The 18663-nt window shown below is 46.2% G+C and overlaps 1 protein-coding gene across 1 annotated transcript; it reads right to left on the bottom strand.

Annotated features, from left to right (window-relative positions):
- Window positions 1-413: 413 nt before the first annotated feature.
- Window positions 414-11299, bottom strand: LOC101753659 (pyrophosphate--fructose 6-phosphate 1-phosphotransferase subunit alpha). Its single transcript, XM_004965296.3, has 18 exons — window positions 11114-11299; window positions 9876-10048; window positions 9432-9544; window positions 3913-4101; window positions 3763-3830; window positions 3529-3612; window positions 3195-3248; window positions 2688-2768; window positions 2508-2601; window positions 2319-2392; window positions 2133-2243; window positions 2009-2053; window positions 1858-1914; window positions 1638-1742; window positions 1444-1560; window positions 1209-1312; window positions 913-1078; window positions 414-803 (listed from the first exon to the last, which is right to left on the bottom strand). Exons 1-18 carry the CDS (start codon window positions 11216-11218, stop codon window positions 675-677), a joined length of 1869 nt encoding a protein of 622 aa, XP_004965353.1. The 5' UTR covers window positions 11219-11299; the 3' UTR covers window positions 414-674.
- Between the last annotated feature and the right edge of the window lie 7364 nt (window positions 11300-18663).

Here is an 18663-nt window from a genome sequence, read left to right as displayed (position 1 = left end):
GCTACAACCCCTAAGGATAGAATGGATTTTACCGATAAATAAGCTAAAAATTAGATCTTCCTCCAAACAAGGCAAGACTAATTTTAACCAACTAATTTAGATATCTAAACTTTAGTCAAGGCTATCCAAACACGCCCTCAGTAGTAATCATGATCACTGATTGATGACTTAGCAAAGTGATGATTGGCAATCTTTGTTTTCACAATAAATACCAAACTTCTCCGTCGTCATCCAGCTACACACCAACATACAGTAACAATTAGCCACCAACATTACGGTTATCGTAGAATCCATCAATATCCAGCTGCTATCATGTAATCTAACAACATGGAGCAAATCGCATCACAGAGATAGCTTTCAGTGCACAGATCATATTCTCCTCGACCTCGAACACTGGGAAGTGAGCCAACATATATCGCAAAAACATGTTATGCAATTTTATCCTTATCACTTATAATAGTGTAACCAGTTGTATTACGCACAAATTATTCCTGTTCTGACTCATCTCAATTAACACTTGAGCTGAAAAACACCCAAAAACAGAGCTGATATTGAGCAGGGGATCTAACAAGATGGTGGTTTCAGATAAACAGATGATACAGTCAGAATCAAAATATGTCTGAGACTGAGAACACGAGAGCCTATGATTCAGACGATAGACTTTGGCATGGCGTTCAGATGGTTGCCTGGCTACTGAAAGGTGGGGTAGACATTATGGTAAGCATCTCCGTCACAGAAGCCATGGCGCTTACCGCTGCTTTAAGGACATCCTGTGAACACCCGGGCTTCACAATGCTTTTCACCTTCATTGGAGGCAAGGAAACAGTGATAAGCAAGGAAAGAACTGATCAACTGACGCACTGTATTGTTTTTGGAAAGGGCGAAAATTAAACAACAGAGTTAGTAAAATACCTTCTCCAAGTACTCCTGCAGTTGTTTGATTCTTCCCATGTAGTCTCGATCTTCAACACATAGTGAAATAGGCTTTGTCTCAGCACCTGGTCCTTCAAACTGAAGTGGCCCAGGGTTTCGGTAGATGTCTTCCATCAAGAAACTGGAAGAATTTTGTCGCAACAACCTGGAAAACAAAAGGCAAAATCACAAACAAGACAAGAACAGCAAAGCATACAGAGTCAAAAGAAAAAGGAGAAAATCTCAAAGATCAGAGAAAGACTCGTGACTAATAAAAAGCTATATTTTGTACTTACTCGTATGCTTTTCCTTTCAAGTCGACACTGGCCATGTGGACAGCAGGCTTGCCAATTTGACTGGCAGTAGGACCACGAGACCACCGTTTTACAGTCATCATAGACTGGCGATGAATAAGATGTTGTAAATGTTAAGCATTGTTTAGAATTTGAACTGAACTTGGTCTTTCTTTCGAATTGGAACTTCAGGGAAGTGATTCAATTTACAAGGAACCTTAATTGCTGAAATACATACCGTAATAGGAGCAGCACCACATTTCCACTTGTTCACTGGACTCTTTAGATTTGTCACAGTGGCCATGTAGCCATTCAAACCAGCTGCTAGGATGTGATAGCACACATGCCCAAGAACCTAAACCCGAACAATGAAACAGTGATTTGACTGGTTAGAGCATTCCAAAGGAAACATCGAAGTGAGGTCAATCTTACATAAGCATAATCACAGTCGAATTTGGAAGGCAGGGCACCCCTTGCTTGGTAGCCAAAAAAGTGGCATATTGCATTGAACTTCTTTCCTTTGTAAGTGCCTTCCTTCTTCAAGAGAAGCCAAAAACAATGTGCACTGTTATTTCTAGTGCTTATTTTACAAGCAAGCTTTTCAACCTATTACACAAGATGAGCAATTTGTGGAAGTCTGAAAATTGCTTACAAGGCGTTTGTTCATTTCATTCTCAACTAATTGTGCTAGAAGCTTCTCAGTCTCAATCTGCAAAGATAGGCAGGTAAATTTTTTTGTAAAAAAGTAATGCAATGAGAAAGGTCATGAAAATTAGTAGAATTTTAATGAATTGCGATAGTACCTGAGAAAGTTGAGCAGATTCATCAGATTCAGGATGGAGAAGAAGCTGCATCACATAAACAACATGATTAAAGCTATGTTTGCTAAATTAGGTGTTTCTGAAAAAGAAAAAAGAATATCTGTACCTGCTTTCTAATAAATGGAGGCAAAAATTCAAAGAGTGCAGATGCCCAAGGTGAAAGATGGGAAGAGATGTTCTCAACGGAAACACCTTTATTATGTAGCCCATGAATTTCCTGGAACAATTAGTGTATCTCAGTAAAGCTTTTAAAAAACAAAACGATTGCATGCTTTCAGATACTGATACAGACCTGAAGCAAAGCATAAAGCTCAGGAATAGTCTCAACAAGACCCTCAGGAATCAGTACAACCCCATGATATTTGTCTGCACAATATAATATGACCATCAGGAATAAGTACAATGCAGAATGCACATGACATATGTGTGCCCGAGATAATGACTCAACAAAGACCTCTGCTAAACATCACTTAATTCCTACCTTTTTCAGCCCTTGCCTGCACAGCGTCACATATCTGCTTTGTAATATCAAAAATGGTAAGTTTTGACAGAGAAACCTCCTCTCCTAGGATAACCTGAGCATTATTCATGTTAGATGAACATATAGTAAATTTTGCATATAAATTAACCAGGTATATACAATGGAAATAAGATTACTTACCATATTCGGATGTGATTGAAGAGCACACTCCAACGCCACATGAGACGCTTTCTGTCCCATGAACCGAATAAAATAGTAATACTGCAAATAAGATAAATGATTTTTATTGAGACCAAAAATACTGATGATGAACATAAATTTAATTTGTATAAAAAAATCAGAAATATCAGGAAGAGAAGTTACCAACACCTTATAAATAAAATCAAATAAAAAGTGGATAATAATAGGTATTTGAAACTTTAGGAGAATAATAGAAGTTCCCTAACCTATGACAAGTTGATAATTCAAGAAAGTAATTGTCATATGGAGTGGAAGTTGCAGCGTTGAACAGCCACAGAACATTGGCATCTTCTGATCACCGTTGAAATTGAATAAGTGGGCTGTACCATTTATTTTAAAGTATATTTTTCTTGTTTCCATTATGTGCTTGTGATGCTTTTATAAGGGGAACAATTCAAGGGAGTGTTCAGACTAATTAAACATTAGGACGATATCTGGTACTCTTACCTTTTCAGCAGAAAGAGCATCAGTGCAAACATTGCTTATGAGCTGCGAGTTCACCTGTTAAAATGGTAGAAGATTATATGGGTATAACATCTAAGAAATTATGTAAATTCAGGATAATTCAAGGGTACCATTAGAGTTATGTACGCTAAACTACAGTAAAATAGTAAAAATTAAGGAAATTTCTTATGTGTCTTCCTAAGCAAACTTCTGATACAAGGGTGGCAAAGAATAATAAAGAAGCAATTATCGCATTGACATAATGGTAGTGATGATAAGCTGTGTACAGGTAACATGAATAACACAACTTCATAGTTTGATTCATGAAATTTTTTACCTTGCATATGGTATCAAAACCAACTGTTGTCTCTACAAACTGGTTTTTGAGGTCTCCGTTCAAGGTTACAGGAACACCAACAACCTGTTCAAAAAATGCATAAGTTACTTACGTTATCTATGAAAAATACAGGATAAACAAATACTTTACATTATCTAAGAAAAATACATGATAAAGAAAAATGACTTTATTGATACAAAATAAAGGAACTAAATAAACCAAACACCAGTGAACCTTTGTTGGACATTTCAACTCAGCAAATGTCTCAGCAAGCTGAGCAGCATCCGTATTAGACGTGACACCTTTAAGAGCAAAGAAAGGTGTTATGCACTTGTATGTGATGTAAATTGAAGGTAAAACTCAGAAGACTTTTACAAACATCACCTCCAATTATAACAAGGGAATCCAACTTCAATGCTTGGCAAATAGCCAGTGTTGCCTCTACTTGCTCAGTTGTTCTGATCTGATCCCTTGTCCGACCAAGCATGTCATAACCACCTTGATTTTTATAAGATGCAAGAGCTTCATCACTGATATCCATAGTTTTCTGTGCAAATAAGCCATCAGTTCCTCCTGTGTGAACACAAAAACAAAAACAAGTCATAATGGAGCATATACAGGATTACCATCAACAGTGCTTGAAAACATTGTGCAGAAAAATGTGCACATTGGAACAGAGTGTTAATAGCTGAACTCTTACTCTCGTTGAGAGGATGGCACTAGGAGTTGGGAAATTTTCTGATTTACTTCTCACACAATGCCATGACCAACCTGACGGGTTGGGGATATAGGCTGGTGGGCAGCCAAGCATATGCTAAGATGCTAGTATAAGATGCTAAAGCATAAAGTTGAAAAGCTAGTCTAAGATGCTAGTCTAAGATGCTAAAGCATAAAGCTGAAAAGCTAGTCCAAGGTGCTAGTCTAAGATGCTAAAGCATAAAGCTAAAAAATCTGCACAAATCTGCACTAGACTTATTCCATCATTCTTCCCCTAAGTCTTGTGCGTCGTCTTGTGGGAAAGTTGGACCATCCCGGTCCTGGAGCAAAGCTCAAGGAACTTGATCCTCCCAAGGGGCTTGGTGAGTAGGTCCGCAAGCTAATCCTTGGTGTTGATGTAGCTCGCCTTGATGCTTCCTTCCTCTAAGCAGCCTCGGATGAAATGGTACCTCACCCGGATGTGCTTGCTCCGTTCATGGAAAACGGGGTTCTTTGCCAGGGCCAGAGCGGACTTGCTGTCCACCCTGAGCTCCACTGCTCCAGTGTCTCTGCCGAGGAGATCACCAAACAATCGAGCGAGCCAGAGCGCCTGAATCGAAGCGGTGGAGGCCGCTATGTACTCGGCCTCGTAGCTGGATAGGGCCACTACTTGCTGCTTGACCGACTGCCAGGTAATGAGGCACTTGCTGAGGAAGAAGAGAATCCCGCTCGTGCTCTTGCTGGTGTCGATGTCGTCGGCGTGGTCGCTGTCACTGTACCTGACAAAGTGTGCCGCCCCAGGACACCTCGGGTAGAAGAGACCGTGGTCGAGAGTCCCCGCAACATAGCTGATGATCCTCTTCACGGCCTATTGGTGCTCCGTCGTCGGTCGCTGCATGAACCAACTAACGTAGCCGATGGAGAATGCCAAGTCCGGCCGTGTGTGGACGAGGTAGCGAAGGCTCCCCACAAGATGCTGGTACTGCGTAGCGTCCACCTCCTCCGTCGTGCTGTCGCGGCTCAGCTTCAGCCTCTTCTCCATCGGAGTGAGAGCTGGGTTGCAGTCGGTGAGCCTAGCTAACTCTACGACGTGCTTGGCATAGGCGGTCTGTCGAAGCATGATCCTGGAGTCGTCCTGGTGCACCTCGATCCCAAGGTAGAAGGAGAGAGGCCCCAGGTCACTCATCTGGAAGGTGGCCTTCATCTCTTCCTTGAACGTTGCCACCTCCGCATCCTTGGTGCCGGTGATCACCAAGTCGTCGACGTAGACACCCACCAGCAGGGCATTTCCTCCATTGCCCCATTGGTGGAGGCCGCCTCGTGTGGGCTTTGCTCGAAGCCCATCCCTTTGAGCGTGGAATCCAACTTGGCATTCTACACCCTTAGTGCTTGCTGCAAGCCATAGAGGGCCTTGCGCAAGCGTAGCACCTTGCCCTCCTTGCCAGGGATCGCAAAACACGGTGGCTGGTGCACGTAGACCTCCTCCTTCAAGTCGTCGTTAAGAAACACCGACTTGACGTCCATGTGATAAACGCGCTAGCCTTCCTGGGCAGCCAGCGCAAGGAGGAGTCGCACGGACTCCATCCGTGCCACGGGGGCGAAGGCATCGTCGAAGTCGATCCCCTCCTGTTGCACGAACCTGCGTGCCACCAAGCGAGCCTTATGCTTGACAATGGCACCGGCTTCATCCCTCTTCAGCTTGAACACCCACTTAAGGGTGATTGCACGGTGACCACGAGGGAGGTCAGCAAGCTCCCAGGTGCGGTTCTTCTCAACCGCGTCCATCTCCAATTGCATCGCGGCATGCCATGCCGCATGTCTCTTGATCTCTGCAAAAAACCGAGGCTCGCCGTCATCGCACGCAATGTGCAACTGTGCCTCCAGGTCATGAGGCACCGGTCCCGGCACCAGCTGGTTGCCGAGGAGGTCCCCCATCGTATGGTACCGCAATGGCTTGCCGTCGTGGTACGCATCGATGCGCTCCTCGTCGTGAGAGAGCGGAGTAGCGAACTCCACCGGGCTGTGCTCGACATGAGCTGGTGTTGGAGTAGACATGTCCAGAGGGGTGGCTATCGGTGCTGGAGTATGTGGCGTCGCCAGCAGGCGGTGTTGGCGAGAAACTCATCGTAGCTGGAGTCGTGGCTGAAGAGCATGGTGCTGCTGGAGTAGCAGGCACTGGAGTCGGTGGAGGTTCGGTGACTGGGGTAGGCACGCTCGGTGAAGAAGAGCTGCCTACTCCCCCAGCTCCCTCGAAGTGGACGTACTCGATAGTGAAGTTGTCGTATGTCGGAGTCGAGCCGTCGTCCACCGCCTTGTCCCACGCCCATCCTCACCCTTCGTCGAACACAACGTCACGTGCCGTGTGCACACGCTGTGTCTCCGGGTCGAGAATGCGGTAGGCCTTCGAGCCCTCCGTGTAGTCGATGAGCACTCCCTGAGTGCTCTTGTCATCGAGCTTGCCGATGTGGCCAAGCTCCTTGGCGAACGCGAGGCAGCTGAAGACCCACAGGTGGGAGACCACCGGCTTGCGCCCATGCTGAGCCTCGTACGGTGTCCTGCCGTCGAGCACCTTGGTAGGTGAGCGGTTGAGGATGTAGATAGCCGTCACCACTGCCTCTCCCCAGAAGACAGTCGGCATCTCCCTCTGCTTGAGGAGGGCCCAAGCCATCCCCACAACCATTTGGTTGCGCCGCTCGACGATGCCATTCTGTTGTGGGCTATACGGCACAGAGTAGTGGCGCTGAATGCCCTCATCAGCGCAGTACGACGCGAATTCAGCCGCCGTGAATTCGCCACCGTTGTCGGTGCGCAGCACGCGCAGCTTGCGGCCGCACTCCGCCTCCGCAGCAGCCTGCGCGCGCCAGATGGCGTCCGTAGCCTCTTTCTTGCTGCCGAGGACCATCACCCACATGTAGCGGGAGAGGTCGTCAACGAGCAGCAGGAAGTAGCGTCGTCCTCTCGGTGTGGCCGGTGTCACCGGGTCACACAGTCCCCGTGTACGAGCTCGAGCCGCTCCTTGGCTTGGAAGCTCGCCTGCTGGGGAAAGGGGAGCCACCTCTGCTTTGTCAACACACAGACATCGCAGAACTGCTCCACGTGGTCAAGGCACGGCAGGCCTTGCACCATCTCCTTGGCACTGAGCCGCCGCTTTAGGGCCTCAAAGTGAAGGTGCCCAAAGCGTTCGTGCCACTACCACGCCTCATCGTCCCGATGAGCAGCGAGGCAGAGGGGTTGTGCCACCTGCACATTAAGGATGTAGAGTCGATTTGCACTTCTGGTTACCTTGGCAAGAAGGCGACGATGGCGATCCCAAATCCTCATGACTCCGTCCTTGACCTCCACGCACGAACTGTTCTCATCCAGCTGTCCCAAGCTAATGATAGAGTTCCTCAACACGGGGACGTAGTAGACTCCGGCGAGCAGCATGTGCTCTCCAGACTCGGCGGTGAAGATGATGGAGCCAATGCCCTTGATCTCCACGCCAGAGGCGTCCCTAAACTTGACGGAGCCTCGGACGCTAGAGTCAAGCTCGGTGAAGAACTCCCGCTGACCGGTCATGTGATGGGTGGCGCCGGTGTCGAGGCACCACCCATCAGTCTTGTCGTTGCTGGAGCCATCGCCGAGGAAGGCGTGTGCCCTCGTCTCATCAAGGTAGAAGAGAGCTGCTACGGCCGATGCCGCTGGAGGTAGCTCGATGCTTGCGTGTGCCAAGAGCAGAGCTAGCTCCTCCTCCTGTGCGACGTGAGCCTGGCCGCGTCTTGGTTGTCGACAGTCCTTGGCCCAATGGCCAAGCCTGCCACAGTTGCGGCACGCGTCGTCTCGTACCGGCTCCCCGTCGACCCCACCGCCACGCCACCGGTCGAACTCCATCTCCACCTCCAGCTGGGCAGCCCTCTCCCACAACCGCTGGACCTCCAACGCAGGGTCGATGCGCGGGTTGCACCAGGGGTTGCGGTCGCCACGTCCGCCGGGAACGCGGCCGTCGCGCGCACCCTTGCCATGAGCGCCGCCGGCGCGTCCACGCCCGTTTGGGCTGCCGCCGCCACGCCCGCGGGGTTGCGCGGCTGTCCACTGCACCGCCCGCTCTCGGCGCCGCCTCCCTTGCTAGCTCAAGCTCTTCGTCGGTGCTACCATCGGCAAAGATAGAGCTGCCGATGCTACAGCCACGTAGAGCCTCGAGCTCCGCTGCCGCCGCACGCGCTGCATCTGCTGCCGTCGCTGCTTTCGCTTCCGCCCTTGCTGCTGCCAGCTCCGATGCCGCCAGCCTCGACGCCCTTGCCGCCATCGCAGCGGTCTCCGCCGCCGCTCACTCGCGATCCTCTGCCGCGGCGAGCTTGGCCTCCTGCCGACGCCACGCGCTCGAGGCGACCGAGTGCTGAGATTGTCCTGCGGACATAGCGCGCCACCGGGGGGCTGCTGCGTGGGGAAGAGGCTGCTTCTGACGAGCTTTTGCTCGTCTACACAGAGGGAGAGGAGTGAGCAGGGACAGCCAGTGTTCCTGCTACCAGCTGAGGACGAAGGGTGGCTGGGGAAGGATGTGAGCAGGAGATGTTTAACCTATAGGATAGTATGGCTCTGGTACCAGATGTTAGTAGCTAAACTCTTCTCTTATTGAGAGGATGGCACTAGGAGTTGGGAAATTTTCCGGTTTACTTCTCACACAATGCCATGACCAACCTGAGGGGTTGGTGATACATATATATAGGCTGGTGGGCAGCCAAGCATATGCTAAGATGCTAGTCTAAGATGCTAAAGTATAAAGCTGAAAAGTTAGTCTAAGGTGCTAAACTATAAAGCTGAAAAGCTAGTTTAAGATGCTAGTCTAAGATGCTAAAGCATAAAGCTGAAAAAATCTGCACAAATCTGCACTAGACTTATTCCATCACAGAGAACCAGCAAGCTCCCAGCATGTTAAGTTTTCCTATATTTTAATAGTATTGCAGCTCGGTATTGCTGTTCCCACTGAATATCTCTATAATCTACAATGTGGCAACCTACTGCTGGTTTTAAAAATACATTAGTCACCAAATTCAGAAATGTTCATGATTTGACTGGACCAGTACTGTATCATATAAAAACAGATAACATCATGCATGTAATCTCGTTAACATGCACAATTTGCACAAACAACAAGAGATACAAGTAACAAAAGTTGCCAATCAATATTCTGACTAGATCATGGCTCCTGAAGTAACCTATGTGCTTACCGAGAAAACCGATAAGCTTGCTGTTTGGGTTGTGAGCCTTTATAGCATCATAGAGGCCCCATATAACATTGTGGCCTCCTGGCGATTGCCTCCCACTGAAGACAATGCCAACCCTGCATCCCACACACACATTCCAATCCATAGAAGGAAAAATATTACAGGATCACACACCATGAATTTCTACAATGGATTAAAAGAATAGTTTGTCAGCAATTGAGAATGTGACGAGAATCAACTGTTAAAGCAGTCTATTGTCCTATCTTTGTTTTATAACATACAAGGCTGCCACAATTCATGAGCTAAACTAGTGTATACAAGCCGGAGCAAAAATGGGAAAATCCAGCAGAGGAAGAAATACGACATTTGAAATAGCAAACTAAAGTTCTAAGAAAAATTTGCACAATACATACACTTATGAAAAATGAACATGGAAGATGAGTGTACCTGACGACAGGATGCTCTGTCATGATTGTAGCATCCTGCACATTGGCCGTCTTTCCGAGGAAGTGCGCCAGTGGCTGGCCATACGTGTGAGGGAAGGCCTGGCTGATGACGTGTGCACCGGCAACATCGGCCGCAATCGCTGCATCACCGTACTCCACCCTGACCGTGGTACCCTGAATTCCGTCCGGTGCAGAGTACAGACATGCAAGAAAGCCATCAGCCCATCAGTCCGGTGCGTCAGTCAAGAGCACGGCCTACTCTATCAGTCAATGCCTTCACTGCCATTGGAGTAATAATCAAATAGATCACCCAATCGCTGCCATTGGAGTGCAAGGAAAAAAGATACTGCAGAGTCCTTTTTTAAGATGAATGAAGATAGTGTCCAATTAGACCTTGTTTAGTTGCTCAACTTTGGACAACCAAAATTATTGTAGTGCAACTGTAGCATTTCGTTTGTATTTGTAAATTATTATCCAAATATTGACTAATTAGGCTTAAAAGATTCGTCTCGCAAAGTATAACAAAACTGTATAATTAGTTTTTAATTTTATCTACATTTAGTACTCTATACATGTATGCAAGTTTGATGTGATGGGGAATCTTCTTTTTGCATAGTGCTAAAGTTGGAATTTTGGGAGAAACTAAACAAGGTCTTGATTAGTTGCCAATGATTGGCATGCTTTCACTTTCCCTTTGCCTCCTCGCGACCCCCCTGCTACGTGGCGGGGAAAGAACGGCACAACAACCTCAGCTCAAGGAGGAAAGGAGTGAATTATTGCTTCGTTTACGCATGTGTTGCTGTGTCGCTCGCTGAGCCATGGAATCTCAGATCCATGGCTCCTCAGTGTAGACTGGGGAGTGGAGGGCGACGGCAGCGCGCACCGGTGTCAGCCCATTACTGGTGCACCTAACCCCCACTCTACTGTTATGGACCTATGGTAGCCCACCCCGCACCTATCTGAAAGCGAGGGAAATTAATCGGAACAGATAAGCATCGCCGCACCAACCCGCGAACTATCCCCGCCTCGACGAGATCGATCGATCTGGCCAGGGAAACATAAACGGCAGAACGCGCAGGGTGGGGATCGCAGAAACCCGGTATGCACGTCGGCGATGCGGATACGGAGCGGAGTGGATCGCCCGCGCCGGCGCCGCCAACGGCAATGCCGTTGCGAGAAATAGGCAAGGGTTTGATCGAGGTGGGCGTCGGTAGCAGGCGCAGGGAGGGTGTAGAGTACCTGCAGGCAGGGCGGGAGCTCCGGTTGGTAGAGCGCGCGCGCCTTCTGGAGCGACGACAGCTCGCGCGGCACGCCGTAGTCGGATTCCATGGCCACGCTGCCCATCGCCGACTCGACGGCTCGTCGTGCGCGGATCCCGATGGAGGAGTAGGTTCTGTTCGATCGCTGGCAATTAAAAACCGCCAGCGTGCGTGGCATTTATACTGGGCCAAGCGACCTGCAGGGAGGAGGGGTGGTGGTGGCGGCGGTGGGGGCCGCGCGGCGCCTGCAGCCACAAGCCCAGAGCCCACCAGGCCACCAACGCCTGCGGCACGCACGTCACGCGCTGCGCACCCGAGCACGCGCGCGCACTGGACGCTGTATCGCCAACCGTGCCAGTGCTAACGGGACCATGCGGTAGTAGGTGCGCGTCGTTGGCCTATGTAATCTGATATTCTCCTTCTTCTATCTGCTAGATCATATAGCAGCTCATCAAAATTTACCTCATGTCATGAAACCCTTGAAGAATGATGAGCAGAACGATTGGGGTTTGATGCACTGTTATCTCTTCTTGAAGTGCCTCCATCAGGATTCTCATCATTGCCGACTGGGGGCAATTTCCTTTTCAAGAATCTTTCCAGACTGCTTTGATTGCCTATCAAATTAGTTAGCATAATTAAACACTAAAGTAAATACTGAAAGCAACACTAGAGTAGTCACTAATTTGCAATTTTTGTACCTGACATTTCGTTTGGAACGAACCTTTTTCCAGGAATCAGGATGCAAGCATGAAGATTACACTTTGCTTATGCTTTCTCACCGTGTAACTGAAACAAAAATTAAACAAAGTAGAAACCTAAGATCTCATCACATCAAACAATCCAAAACAAAACCCTAAGACCCCTGCATATCTAGAGAAATTTATGTACCATCTAACAATCAAGGAATCACCAAATCATTACCTCCTAGGCTCCTACCATGGTGAGGAGAGATCATTCCCTCGCAGCTCCACGACTCCGACCAGACGACCAGCGGGATGCAAGGGTGTAGGCCGTAGGGCGATTGGCTAAGAGATAATTCCTTATTTGACACCAGATAAATAACCCGTTCCTTCCTTGACCCTCAAAAATTTTTTTAAGTTCACTATTTGACACTGAGTTCAACTTTCGTTCCTTACACGATACTCTGTTGGATTTTCCATAAATACCCTACGAAAAGATGATTTTGCCCCTGTGGGCCCCACCACCCTTCTCCCTCCTCTGCTCCACACCGCACGATCTCGCCATATGCGCTGGCTTCTGTGCCGCCTATCTCCGTGAATGCCTGGCCGGGCTCGAGGCCTCCGCTGCCGTGGCCACCACAGACACACCACAAGTCCACCTCCGCCATCCGCTCCCTCTTCTCCTAGCCGTTCAACGATGCCACTACCGCCAGAGGTGGCCCCTCGATCTCCACCGCCTCTACGCTGTCGGACCTACACTGCTGCAAATCCTTCTCCTGTGGGTGTGGGGACGACACCCTGGCCACTGCCGGCGGGGCGTACAAGCCGCAGCGACGGTCCTATGACGTGCGCGAACGCCGCGTCACAGTCGCCGAGGAAGCAAATGGCAGTGTGGATGGCATGGGCGGAGGATGGCCTGCACGTGCAGCCTACGACCACGCTGCTCCCCTACGCCGCCGGCTGTCATGCCAACCCCCACCCGAGATCGCCGGCATATGGCCTCTCCCTCCACGCGCCAACCCTCACCCGCATCGCCTGTCGCGCCGCGCACGCCTCCCCGCTCTCGCTCCACACCCCCAGCCATTAAACCCAACGCCCCGGTCTCTCTAATCCCTCCCGCACACACACAATCCACCATTGCCAAGCCGAGCAAGCTCTGTCGCCGGCGTAATCTGCCAAGCACCGGCCATCGCCCGTCGATTCACCGCTCCCACGCCCTCTCCACCTTCCTAGCTCCCTCCTCCACCTATCCGCCCAACCCGCCATGCCTCCACCGGCCGGGAATCCAGAATTCCGCGTCCACTACCGCCACACCACCAAACTTCAACCACTGGCCAATCCGCCGCCTACACGCCACCATCCATCATTTCACCATGCCCCTGTGCCCCCGCCTAGTCAACCTCCCTAGCTACCTCCTCAACTTGTCCCCGCCGTGCGCCGTCCACCACACGGCCAAAAATCACCATTTCCCCGGCCGCTCGAGCTCCCTCGCCACCACAACCACCTCACCACCGATGCCTGGCACCCTGGCACGGCGGTCGGCAGCACGCAACCTCCCAAGGGGCTCAGCGGCTGACGGGGCTCGGCCTCTTGCAGGGGCACGGTAGCCGGCAGGCCGGTGTGGAGCAGAGGGAGAAGGTGAGGAAACGAGGGAGAAGGGTAGTGGGGCCCACAGGAGCAAAATCATCTTTTCATCAGACATTTAACGGTTCACGAATGGAAAATTTAACTGAGTGTTATATGAGGAATGAAAGTTAAACTTAGTATTAAATAGGGAATGGAAATTTTCTAAGGATCCAGAAAGGAACGGGTAATTTTTATAGTGGTTTTTATAGTGTCTAACTAGGAAATTCTCTCGTTGTATCACGAACCGGCGGCGGAAGATGAAAAGCCAAAAGCCAGAGAGGAGTCGATGTCAATCTATTTTTTCCCGTCTGTACTACTACCGATTGGACCAATGGACCCTGGTGTGCCTCCTGGGCGAAGCTGTGCCTGTGTTCCGGACGTGGGCTTAGTTTGTTGGGCGTGGACGTTACTGCCTGTGTGGGCTGGGCAGCCAGGCCGTGAGGCCGGCCGGTCCACCGGAGTCTACGGAATTTTTTTATTTTTTATTTTAGCATTTTGCAAAGATATATATATCCTAATAAAAAAATTGCAAATTTATACCTATACGTCATTTACGGTCATTTGAAATGGATATATCCAAATTAAACAGCCAACCTTACCGCCGTTTCAACCAACCGGCGGAATCTCCTTCCTCTTGGCAGTACACTTTCAAAAAATCATAACTAATTCATATGAGCTTAGATAGAGATAAGTTTTATATGAAAATTGTAGCTCTCGCCGAGATTTACAACTTTGTAATTCAAAATATTTTCATTTGAAGCTATCTTAGTACTCAAATAATCGACACAAGTTTCAGATCTAAAATTCAATTTTAGATCTAAAATTGAATTTTTTGAATTTTAGATCTGAAACTTGCGTCAATTATTTGAGCACCAAGATTACACCAAATGAATCAATTTTAGATTTAAAAATATGTTGATTATTTGAGCACCACGATAACTTTAAATGAAAATAGTTTGAACTGCAGAGTTGTAGGTCTCGTCGAGGGCTACAATTTTCACATAAAACTTATCTCTATCCGAGTTCAGATGAATTAGTTATAATTTTTTGAAAGTATGCTACCCAACTTTAAATCTAAAATTTGAGTTTTAGATCTGAAACTTGTGTCGATTATTTGAATACCAAGATGATATCAAATGAAAAAAGTTTGAACTACAAAGTTGAAGATCTCGTCGAGGTCTAAATTTTTATATAAAATTTATCTCTATTCGAGTTCATATGAATTGGTTATGATTTTTTGAAAGTATACTACCTAGAAAAGGAAGATTCCACGGGTTGAACCGATGATAAGGTTGCTACATTGTAGCGTCCGCCTTCCGTCGTTTCATTTGGCTATAGCCGTTTCAAGTATAGGTATAGATTTGTATTTTTTTATTAGAATATATATTTTTATAAAATATTAAAATAAAAAAATTCGGGATCTGCGTGAATTTTGACTGGGTCCAAGCTAGTGAAAATCAATGGGTACAAGAGGTTCCCAAAAATCGTCGGGGTCGGCCGACCCCGAAGGGCAGCTTCGCCCCTGCGTCCCATCAATGCTAAATCGGTTTCTAATCTTGCATGCTGCAACGTGCAAGCATCGGTGATAGGACCTAGCCAAATGTAAAAATGCTCATCCCTTCTTTGGGGTCACATCGGATGTTTGAATACTAATTAGAAATATTAAACATAGTCTAATTATAAAACTAATTGCAAAGATGAAGTTTAATTCGCGAGATCAATCTATTAAGCCTAATTAATCCATGATTTGATAATGTGGTGCTACAGTAACCATTTGCTAATGATGGATTAATTAGCCTTAATAGATTCATCTCGCGAATTAGACTCTATCTGTGCAATTAATTTTGTAATTAGTTCATGTTTAGTCGTCTAATTAGCATTACCCTACGCATGAAGAAATAATATTTTACTTTGTGGCATCGAGGTATGCAGACGTCAAGGTTAGAAAATTTTTCTAAGCATCGGCTCTCACAGTGTGCAATCATCAGTGATTCATCTTCTCTTTGCAAACGGAGCATCGTCTTTCTTCAACACTGCAGGTGCTCGAATCGGAGAATTTACGATGGATTAGAATAATGCTCGTGCATGGCTACCAGCGTCAAAAGATTTTCAGCATGACACACAAAGCATGAAGAATATGATGTTCATCTTAAAACATGATATTTTAAGGCTAATTGAGTTTCCGAAGCATCAATTTTTTTCTATGCAAACATATTTTTTAATTAAACAATATTATTGAAGCAAAGTTATAATTCGGTAATTTAAGTCCGACAAGATAATACCATGCTCGTTTCTGAAATAGCAACAATTTCATGGGGCCATGCATGCTTGCGACGAAGACTGGCTTATCAATCAAGAACCATCTTGCAAACACAAGCACTGAAAAGCAGTTTCCAATTGTCCCAATACATATTTTCACTAACAATTTTCTTACCCAACGGAACCAACACTGCTGTACGATCGATCTTTTAAGTACCGGTCGGATACCCCTTTAATGGTAGCTCAACCGGTACTATCGGGAGGCTCCCACATGTAATGGAATCAGGTCACGCGAATTTCATGCGTAATATACGTGGGTGCAGTTTGTAGGATTCGAACCTACGATCTCAAGCCTCGAACGAACCTTCCTTACCATCTCACCCACACAACACATCAGATGGAGTTAGATATGTTTTCCTTTCGAAGTAACCCGTGGAAAGCCCTTTAGTACCAGATTATAACACCACCCGGTTCTAAAGGTACCTTTTAGTACCGGCTGGTGTTAAGACCCGGTACTAACCGTGGCTTTAGTACCATGTCACAACACCACCTGGTACTAAAAGATATCTTTTATTATTGGGTGGTGTTATGATCCGATACTAAAAGGTCTTCGGGTACTGAAAAATTGGACCTAGTACTAATTCCTCGTACTAGTACCGAGCCAAAAGCTAGGTGGAACTAACACCATCAACGAATGCTTAATTTTCCAGTAGTACAAATTATAAAAATGGAATCCACCTCTACGTGCCAGCTTATAATATAATACCGCCCCATATTATCGCCCTCACACCCATTTGAATGAAAGATCTTAACAAAAATTTGGTGTCACTTAATTACACTAGACTTACCGTATCAGTTACTCCGTCCGTTTTTATTTGTAGGCGCGCACACATATCAAGATTCAAACTTTACAACTTTTGACTAATAATTTAACTATCATTTTCTTATTTTTATAATCTAAACTTTATATGGTTGGATTCGTAATTAAGTATACTCTACAACGGCATAAGTTTATAACATAAACATTATAATATAAGATAAATGAAGGATCAAAATGTAATTTGGAAGACGTGCCAAGTTACACCATACCTTGTAAACATAAACGGATGGATTATGTCTGTCTCTATAAGGGTGCGGTTGGATCCCTTTGCTAGTCTTTGCCGTGCCTGGCTGATCAAGGTTCTATGTGCTCGATTTTCTTGCTGCATGTCTCTGTGCTCGTGCTTTTTAGCTTTTTTCTTCACCAAGCTCTGCAAGCCAAATCCCCTTTCCTGCTCTGGCAATGCTAACCTTGCTTGGCAAGGAGAGGTGAGGCAAGCAGGAAAATGAACCAAGCGTGCTAAAAAATTTGGTTAATACAAATGGATGGAAACTAAAAAGGGCATACCTATTGTGAAAGAGCCCCACACAAGGTGGGTCTGGGGAAGAAACAAATTGATGGAAATTAAAATAGGGAAATCTTAAAAACTGCAAACGTCGAACTTCTATAACATCATCCTCCTTTTCTGGAGTCTACACTCACGTCATCTCTCCATTATATGGTAGCAGCATCTGATATCCGTCCAATCTTATCAATTGGATTTCAACAAAGTATAAAACTTTACCATAAACTAAAAACAAATGACCACATGTTTAGAAAAGATGGCTGTCCACTGTCCTGTAATGGAAATCAAAACAATAGTAACGAACAATATCGATAATGAAAACAACACTGCATGTATATATTGGTGCACACATATGAAGAGAATATCGGACAGGACATAGGATGCAAGCATTGTTCTTCCACTGCTTATCCAGCAATAGACTTATGCTAATAATGGCATAATAACTAATAAATTTACTTTTCTGATGGACCTAGAATTTTCCACCAAATTCTTTCCTTAGTATCATGTGGACCTGCAATCACGCATGTGAAAAAAAATCAATTGAAAACAGACCCAAGAAAATCGATACATACATGGAAAAAAAATGCAAACAGATCATATTAAAGAGCATAGCATAATTGAGTCTTCCCTAGTTAAGTGCATGTAAAAGCTAGTGGCTGGACTATTTTGAAATAGACGATCATCAGTAATGCTAGGTAAATCCTTTACAACTTTTGCAAAACTCAATATCAAGTTCTATGCAAACCCGTCTATACTTGCATGAACAGATAAGTTACGGCTTGCAGTTCTTGGTGAAGGTGACACTCTGTCCCCAGCCCATAGCTCTGCACTACCAATGCCACGAGTGAGACTATGGACATAATACTGCATCAAGGTAGTTAGTTCTGGTTTGAAGAACTACCTTGATAAACACTTATGCTTGCCATCTAGATGTTGCAGTTCTCAAGCTCCAAATATAGCACTACATCCTGATACTCTCTCCATGAAAAAGGAAAAGGAACACGCCTCTATAAAAGATTGGTGTTACCTACCAAGCTCTTCTCCCAATCCACTTATGGCATCACAGGCTTTGCAATTGCTTATCTCTTTTCTCCTAGCTTGAAACATAAATCATTTTATTTAATTACAACAGTATCGAAGGTGAAAAATCATATAATAATAAATCTTAAGATCTAAGGTACATCTCAAGCTTCAGAATAGTTATGTTTAGTTTGCCAAAATTCGACAAAATTACATGGTGGTGGCAACCGGATATGAGAATCAAATTACATACTTTTCAGATAAAATCTATATATTTTAGATGTTAGGAAAAAAGGGATATATTCACTAAAATCTATTTACCTAATGGAATAGTATAGCATCCACCTTAAGCAAGAGGGTAGTTAAAACCCAAACAGTACTCGAGACAGTCCTATATCCTATCACAGAAAGGAAACTAGATAGAAAAAAAAAGAAAGGAAATGGGACGTTAGAGAGCACAATTGTACATAATTCAAAACATTGGACCGGAACAAATTTCACAATGCTGGGAAGTAAAGAGCAAAAGAGAAGGGGTTTAACAAAGGATATCAACTGTATAT

The sequence above is a fragment of the Setaria italica genome, chromosome IV, assembly GCF_000263155.2.
Source record: "Setaria italica strain Yugu1 chromosome IV, Setaria_italica_v2.0, whole genome shotgun sequence".
NCBI lineage: Eukaryota > Viridiplantae > Streptophyta > Magnoliopsida > Poales > Poaceae > Setaria > Setaria italica.
This window is presented reverse-complemented; position numbering and strand designations above follow the sequence as displayed.

Excerpts from the sequence above, each read along its gene's own strand:
- LOC101753659 (XM_004965296.3), bottom strand. The coding sequence starts at position 11,218 with ATGGGCAGCGTGGCCATGGAATCCGACTACGGCGTGCCGCGCGAGCTG. Across the intron at positions 1,313-1,443 it reads GTGGTGCTGCTCCTATTACG|TCTATGATGACTGTAAAACG; the intron begins GTATGTATTTCA and ends ATTCATCGCCAG. Across the intron at positions 1,079-1,208 it reads TTGAAAGGAAAAGCATACGA|GTTGTTGCGACAAAATTCTT; the intron begins GTAAGTACAAAA and ends TTTGTTTTCCAG.